Consider the following 8,609-nt stretch of genomic DNA (forward strand, 5'->3'; position numbering starts at 1 on the left):
AAAGAACAAGATAGTTCTAGAAACTAGAGGGCGCCACACCAGTCACGTGACCTCGATGACGCAACAATATTATTTCGTAGATTGTAACAAAATTATTCTCGTGAATTAAAAGAAAATCTTAATTTATTTACCTGGATAACTTTGATGGTCAAATACAAACCTTACCTTTAAAAACTACTGAAAAAATAAATAGATAAATAAATTCGGTTAACTCACATGTTTCAATATCTGCACCTGCCAGTTTACCCATCCCGCCAAAATGGATTCGAATGAATTTACCCTAAAACACCAGATGACAAAGCATGAGTTAAAAAAAAACAGGAGAGGATAAACTAAAGATGTAACTTAACACAGATAAGACCTTTTGAAGAACTTTAAATGTACGAAATAATAAAATTATTAAAAAAAAGATAAATTAGGTTGATTTAAAATCAGTTCATTCTAGAAAATACATTAAACGTTAATTGTTGTTCTGTATATTGTTAGTAATTCTTATAGTTGCATTCAAAGTTTATTGTTATACTGTTAATTTAGTGTTACTGATTTGTATAGCTACAATTAAAGTTTATTGTTGTATTATTTTAGTTAAACCTTGTTTTATTGTTGTACTATTTTAGTTAAACCTTGTTTTATTGTTGTACTATTTTAGTTAAACCTTGTTTTATTGTTGTATTGTTTCAGTTAAACTTTGTTTTACTCCTATAGTGATAAGTATACAGTTGTTGTATAATGTATTCATGATACATCAATCAATATAATTATTGGCAAAGTGTCAGAAAAGTAATTACTTACGAATCGTGAAGAGTTATCGTTACGCACAGTTTTGGCGTTACCAAAAGCCTCCAGAACAGGATTGGTTTGGACGACTTGGTCTTCTAAATTACCCTATATACATTGGGAAAAACAATAAAACTTTACAAATCACCACAGTACACCTTGTCTGTAGTGGAGACTGGTTAAATGGAGTAATGGGACACTGTTCAAGCACTAATCTTCTATTAATCATGTAGTTACCTAGTGACGAGTACACACAAATGACTTTAAATGGAGTAATGGGACACTGTTCAAGCACTAATCTTCTATTAATCATGTAGTTACCTAGTGACGAGTACACACAAATGACTGCAAACTTTATACGAACAACTAAAGCTAAAATTGTCAATTTTAATTCGTTAAAAAACATTTTTGTCGTGAATGTTTGCATGAGCTATAATGTTTAGAGACCGGCTAATGTCACAGATCCACAATTCAAGTTCCATGCATATATTAGTGTGACGTTTAGACTCAGGCAATAATTAGTTATTATAGTGTGACGTTTAGACTCAGGCAATAATTAGTTATTACCCGAAAGACAGTTTACTATTTTTATATTCTTTATGTTTGGCTTTAAAAGTTTGTTTAATCATAGAGTATTACTTTACTACTAAATAAACTACTGCGGCAGACGATAACTACTAAATAAACTACTGTGGCAGACGATAACTACTAAATAAACTACTGCGGCAGACGATAACTACTAAATAAACTACTGTGGCAGACGATAACTACTAAATAAACTACTGTGGCAGACGATAACCTTCAGAAAAAATAATTACTTTAGTCGATTTTCTTCACAGCTAATTAAAGACGGAAACTAATTATATCTCTACTATCAACCACGAAAAAACAGAAAACCTGGTTACGAGTCTAGCAATCGGTGCAAAGCGGGACACAAGCACGTGGGTGCAGGACTAGCATCCATTACAAAGTGGGGTACATACATCAGTTTGACAAACAATCAATAAATACTGGGGGATTTGTTAGGTTAGTCAGCGAGTAAAGTACTGTTAATTGCAAACATGGCATTTGGTGTTGTGTACTTACATTAACTTCAAACAAAAACAAAAAATAAAATGGATGTAAAACAACAAGGGTGTCAAAAGACGAATTTACTGGAACTGTGAGGTAGTAATTTGATTTAAAATTCTAAAAACACAAAATCATTAGTGAAACCCGTGTTTTGTTACGTGTTACTGAAGAGTTCTTTGTTCTTCAGAAAGTTAGGAGGGCTGAGGTACATGGGATGAACCAGGCTGGATTGGTAACAGGAACCCCAAAGCCCTAGAGGTTGCATTACCTTCTTAGACAGTCTCTCCTTATCCTCCTTTTTGGAGCTGGCACCGACGTTTGCAAAGTACGCAATAACTTTCTTGGTGTTTTCTGTCTTACCGGCACCGGACTCACCACTGTTTTTGAAAGGTAAATATTGGTATTAAGATGGTAAATATTTCAGTGGCAGAGAAGGGCGAGGATATATGGAGGGGTAAGGGGAGGTAGAACCAAACTTCGGGACTTCAACGATTGTCCAGACGTCAAACACCATTCAAACTGATGTAACTCTTTCAGACTAGGTTTCAGTGGGAAGTGGACAAACCAAATTTATAAAGTAACATGGGATAGGACACTTCAATAAAGTGGTTTCATTAAGACATTCATATATCTGAAGGGTTGTTTTCAGGAAAGGGTTTTAGATAAGTTTGTAATTTTTATGTTTGTAACATGGGATAGGACACGTTAGACACTTCAATAAAGTGGTTTTATTGAGACATTCATATATCTGAAGGGTTGTTTTCAGGAAAGGGTTTTAGGTAAGTTTGTAAGCAGATGTTTAAAAGAGATGATTCAGATAAGGATTTCTATATCAATATTTTCTCCCTCTCTAAGAAAGAGGTGTTACTCATTTAATAAGATTAACAGATATATCAGTTTCTGTAAGATAAGTATCGTTTCAATATAACATATAATAATACGTCAATTAATGTATTGTACTTTGGCTTATGTAGGACATGTTAATAGTTACTAATGAAATCAGTAATCAGTGCTTAGAGATGTAACGTTGACGACGATAACGTAACATCTCTAAGCAGTGATCACTGTTTTCATTTGTAACTACTACTATATGGAGGAAAAAACTGTGCATATTTCAAACATGATGATTTGTTTTTCACATTCGCTGAAAATTACACAAAATTATCAAACTTACGTAATCAGCATGGACTGATCCTCGCGGTCTGAAAAAACAAACAAACAAAAGTTGGAACCAACAGTAATATTACACTTAAGAATATAATATACGGATGTGAAAGTTAAACCTAGTAGATTATTCATATTGTTCTTAAGTGTAATATTACTGTTGGTTCCTTATAAAACAACTCAAGCATTGCTGTGCATCATGGAACTTTTTAAATAATCCAAGAAAGTAAAATTTACTGCAACTTGTAGTAAACCCGATAAAGAAGAAACGTATTGTGTAAAATATCATTGTAAGTTCAAAACCTAAACTTACACTAAAACATGGTTCAAGAAACATAAACTTACATTAACACAAGTCGAAACCTAATCTTACACTAAAACATGGTTCAAGAAACATAAACTTACAATAAAACAAGTCGAAACATAAACTTACAATAAAACAAGTGGTTCAAGAAACATAAACTTACATTAACACAAGTCGAAACATAAACTTACAATAAAACAAGTGGTTCAAGAAACATAAACTTACATTAACACAAGTCGTCCAAGAAACGTAAACTTACACTAAAACAAGTGGTTCAAGAAACATAAACTTACAATAAAACAAGTCGTTCAAGAAACGTAAACTTACACTAAAACAAGTGGTTCAAGAAACATAAACTTACTCTGCAACATGTCATTGTAAGCTCCATCAGAAACAGCAAACAAGTGAGGGGGCATCTCAGTCCTCCTCTTACCCTTGTACATCTGGACCACTCGGTTGGTGTAGATAGGGAAACGCTTGTAGGGATTGATCACAACACAGAACAAGCCAGAGTAGGTCTGTGGACAGAACAAGAAATCAGTGTTAGGTCGTAAAGAGACAAGTACATTGGATAATTTCTTGTTACACTAGTCACATGTTCCTCCTGATGAGCGTTAGTAATTCAATTCTTTTATGGCTATTCAAATAAACCTAATCCTCAAGTACAAATGCCCCTTTTATATATGGCGAACTTACAAACTATTTTAATCTAAACTTGGTAAGGAAACGTTGTGCTTGAAAACCATAAACTGGTTAATATCAATGTTAAATGGGATCGGGTGTGGCCTGGTGGTTAGGATGCTCGACTCGCAATCCGCGGGTCGGAGGCTAGAATCCCATCATTCAGACATAAGGCCGTTGTAATAAAACCCACTCTTCGATTAGAGTAGCCCAAGAATTGGCGGTAGGTGGTAGCCTACGACTTCTACATTAGGGACGGCTAGCACAGAAACCAGATAAAACAAGATCCGTGAATAAATTCAGAATATTAGTTTACTAAATAATACTCACATAAATCATCTTAGAGTAATATCGTTGTTTGAGGTTATGTAAAACACTGGCGTCGTTCAGATAGGTCAAGTTGGACATGTCGTCGGTCTTTTCGAACTTTGGTGGATTGACCTGTTGCAGTAGATCTTTCTTCAACACGCGCTGCAATCATGTCGATAAATAAAAACATTTTGGTTAGAAGAGTGTTTAACAAACATTGATCTTATAACTCAAGAGTACCAGCTAAGTACATTATATCGCACATTCAGTTTTCCGTAACGTGTCGCTATAAGGATGGGAAATTATTAAAATATTACTGATATTCTATTTTGTTAAATGCAATAAATGGTAAATAGATGGCAGCAGTGTAATATATGCAATTGAAAAAAATAATATTTGTAAGAACTGCGAAACAATTGTTTGATCTACTAACCACAACAAACAATTTGTCCAACTCGAGTTATTATCATAATCAGCTATGTATAAAACAGTACAATTAAGACCATTTTAAATATTTTAAAACAATAATCTGGTAAAATCGTATGCTGAAAAACTTTTTTAATCTCCTGAAGAAGAATAGCGAACTATTCGAAAGCTCGAGTTTTGGGTCTCGTTTGAAAACCATTACAACTTTTGTGTGTGATCATGTGTGTTAACTTCTTAATCAGAATTGAAAAACGAAAGTTAGAGGTTTGAACTATCTACGGTTCTAGTCGTTAATTACACTGATTAATGTTATTTCCCTACCCCTGTAGATGAGCGGAAAGTCAGTAGACTTATAACGCTAAAACCCAGTTTCGGTACGCGTGGTTGGCACGATATTTTTATTCCAGTTGGCAATCCCTGACTGCCACCTGCTGACTTAGTGATAATTCTGAGAACTTATAAGGCTAAAAATTGGATTTTGATACTTGTCACAGCACAAATAGCATATTGTGTAGTTTGTGCTTTGTAACAAACAATAAAAAAACGTGATTCCTTACTTGTTGACCACTTTTAATTTGAAACCAACAAACATAGCAAAGTACTTTGAATCTGTACCAATCAGTCGCTTTTTTAAAGATAGAAACACTTGTTGTAAACAATATTTTCAATGTTTTAATTTAGATGTTTGCTGGAGGAGCTGCTAATATGATTAAGACGCTATATTTAGAAAGTTCGTGAATTTGTCTTATATACCCAGAATGTTCTTTATGAATGATCTATAAACAAGGATACATTATTAATACGAGAATCAATGAAGCATTGAATTCAGTTTCAGTTTGGTGAGTGATTGAGAACAGTGTTAATTATCACGTGTATTCAGTTACTCGATCCATTAGCCGTAAACCTGTATAAGTAAGTTTATTTGTAAGTTAGTGGTAGTGTCACTACCAGGTAAATTTTGCCGACAGTGAAACGTTATTTGTGAAGTTAGGCCTACAGCTATATACAAGTGACAGTAGCCTCTGATAAACTTTAATTAAGGAAGAAATAAAATAATTTGTTATCGTTACATGGACTGGATTTCGTATTATTTCCATCTAATAATTTAAAATAACTCAACAAAAGAACACATTAAGAGTCCTTGAAACCAACAACAATCATAATAAAAAAGGCAGAGGAACAAAAACAGTAGAAGAGTAACGAAAAACAAAGCTATAAAACAACAAGGAGTGTTTATACTGTTTTAGGTTATATATATATATATATATATATGTATCCTTCCCAAATTTAGACGTTGTATTATTGTTTCGCCAGAGGGATTGTTGACGTCAAGTTATTAAGGCGTGGCTGTTGTCTGGAATTGTCTTGAAAACTTAGGAAATAATTTGATTGTATGAAAATGTGAGTTGAGCAACATATGTTATTGAGAGTTTTGATTGAGTTTGTTACAATGGTTTATTGATTATTAAGTTTTTAGTTGATTGGTCTGTTACAATGGTTTTTTTTATTATTATGATTGGTTGTTCTGTTTCTGCGATTTCGTGAATACTGAGATTTTATGCTTCAATGAAGAAATAGATACAAGAAGTACCGTACGAAAGGTATAAGAAAATTAGCAAATAAGTAATTAATTTAGTGTTATTGGTGAAATGAGGCCTATCATTATTTCACGTGTTGAACGTTATTTGTGAAGTGAGGCCTATCATTACTTAACGTGTTGAACGTTATTTGTGAAGTGAAGCCTATCATTATTTAATGTGTTGAACGTTATTTGTGAGTGAGGCCTATCATTATTTCACGTGTTGAACGTTATTTGTGAAGTGAGGCCTATCATTATTTAACGTGTTGAACGTTATTTGTGAAGTGAGGCCTATCATTATTTCACGTGTTGAACGTTATTTGTGAAGTGAGGCCCATCATTATTTAACGTGTTGAAAGTTATTTGTGAAGTGAGCCCTATCACTATTTCACGTGTTGAATTTGTAGTGGAAGTCTTAAAATGCTTTTATCATTAAATGGACTGGACTGTGTATTGCTTTTCATGAATTATTCAAAAACCTTCCCAACAATAGAACCCGTTACAAAAATAATATCGACTTACATCACCACCGGGACAGTCCACTGTCACTTGATCGCCCTTCGTGCTCACTATATTTCCGATAATGAATCCCTCCTTCTCATCCGGGACCCAGACCATCTTCTTGCCATCATATGGCATAGTCTGGTCTTTACGTTTCTGTTCGAGGGAGACGAACAGATACTCACTTGGATCGGGATCTTCTGTTGGAGGTGGAGCCATTTTTCGTTTTCTAAAGGCAAAGTCAAAGACGAAGGCCTAACTAGGTTTAAGAACCTTTGGAGGACACACAAGAGCAGAACTGGTAGCGAATACTCCTGGGGAAAAGAAGAACAAAAAAATAACCATAAATCTACGCATTCTAGATTTATTACAAATATAATTAAGCCTTTAACATGATTGATATTTGCATTTTATTTTAATGTGAGTTTATTTAATGACACAAAGGTGGCATCCTGATATAACTTTCGATGTTTCGAACAATTAATAATTATTACTAACTATGAATAGTAATTAATTGTAAGAAAGTTTAAAGATGACGATAACGAATTATATTTTCTTAGCTCCAGATACTTAACATGTCAGAATAACAAATTATGCATTAGTTTTCAGAAGATTAAGAGGAACCAAAACAGTTACAAAAATCACTCCCTTTATTTTTATTTAGATGCATTTCACAATAATAAATATTAAAAAAGGACATTAGAATATTAAAGATTTTAATAGGAACCACTTGTTTGTTTATTGTTTAGTGAAGAACCTACTGAACTGAATAATTAATTAAAAATATAATAACAGCAACTTTTACAGTAAGCAAGTGATATTTATAATGATAATCATCATTAGGTAAGAGTTACAATTCAATTATTACGGTTTCAAACGTTGTAATTATTAAAATAATAATTTGGCTACTGTAAAAGTTGCTGTTATTATATTTTGAATTAATTATTTGTTTTGTTAATCGCAAAGCTACACAATGGGCTATGTGTACCGTGCCCATCACGGTTATCGAAAGCCGGATTGTAAGCCTTACCGCTGAGCCACTAGGGGGCTAATAGTAACTACCGTTCGACTATCTACAAGAATCATCTACAAGCTAACGGACAATATTATATGTAAATCTACATGTAAAAGGTTCTATGCACGTTTTAGTATTGTTGGTTTAACCCTTTCAATTTGAATTCCTTTATATTATTGCTAATTAGCCTGAATAAAATTGAAAATTAGCTCCTAAAAAAACATTAGTACTTCAACTTCATGCATGCCCGTTTTTTAACATTTAATATTAACAGACGTTAAATGGGATGATATTTCATAGCTGCAATGTTGTGTGTTAACAGTACCATATTAATGTAAACATCCTAATGCTAACACCCAACACTGCTTTTAAAGAATGATAATATCAGCGGAATTGTTAAAGGTGTTCATCACTCTTTGGTTTTACCTTTTTTATGATAAAAGTAAAATTCTGTGATTTATAATTTATCAACTTTGTGTGTGATTATTTCTTTTCTAATGCTATTTTTAAAAGTTGATAAAATTTTACGAAGTTACTTTCCAAATGTTTCTTTACAATGGTCCAAATTTCGAATATGCCCCCCAGTAGCACAGTGATAAGTCTATGGACTTTATACCGAAAAAAACCGGGTTTCGATACACGTGATTGGCACAGCACAGATAGCCCATTGTGTAGTTTTGTGCTTAACTAAAAACAAACAAACATTTTAAATAGAAACATTCTTCCATAACTACACGAAAAAAATAGGAATGATTTTTTTTATTACTGTTGCGTCAGCGAGG

At 33.2% G+C, this 8,609-nt stretch overlaps 1 protein-coding gene across 1 annotated transcript in view; it reads right to left on the reverse strand.

Annotated features, from left to right (window-relative positions):
• The window catches only part of LOC106475777 (myosin heavy chain, muscle-like), a gene marked incomplete at its 3' end in the record, with an annotated part of 15,229 nt that extends 8,103 nt beyond the window's left edge, over window positions 1-7,126 (reverse strand). Inside the window, exons 1-7 of the mRNA XM_022379818.1 lie at window positions 6,834-7,126; window positions 4,328-4,468; window positions 3,678-3,834; window positions 3,023-3,050; window positions 2,117-2,225; window positions 793-885; window positions 217-280 (exon numbers count right to left, since the gene is read on the reverse strand). Of these exons, the coding sequence (XP_022235526.1) occupies window positions 217-280; window positions 793-885; window positions 2,117-2,225; window positions 3,023-3,050; window positions 3,678-3,834; window positions 4,328-4,468; window positions 6,834-7,031 (790 nt within the window). The remainder of the gene's footprint in view (window positions 1-216; window positions 281-792; window positions 886-2,116; window positions 2,226-3,022; window positions 3,051-3,677; window positions 3,835-4,327; window positions 4,469-6,833) is intronic.
• Between the last annotated feature and the right edge of the window lie 1,483 nt (window positions 7,127-8,609).

This window comes from Limulus polyphemus, unplaced genomic scaffold, assembly GCF_000517525.1.
Source record: "Limulus polyphemus unplaced genomic scaffold, Limulus_polyphemus-2.1.2 Scaffold9155, whole genome shotgun sequence".
Taxonomy (NCBI): Eukaryota; Metazoa; Arthropoda; class Merostomata; order Xiphosura; family Limulidae; genus Limulus; species Limulus polyphemus.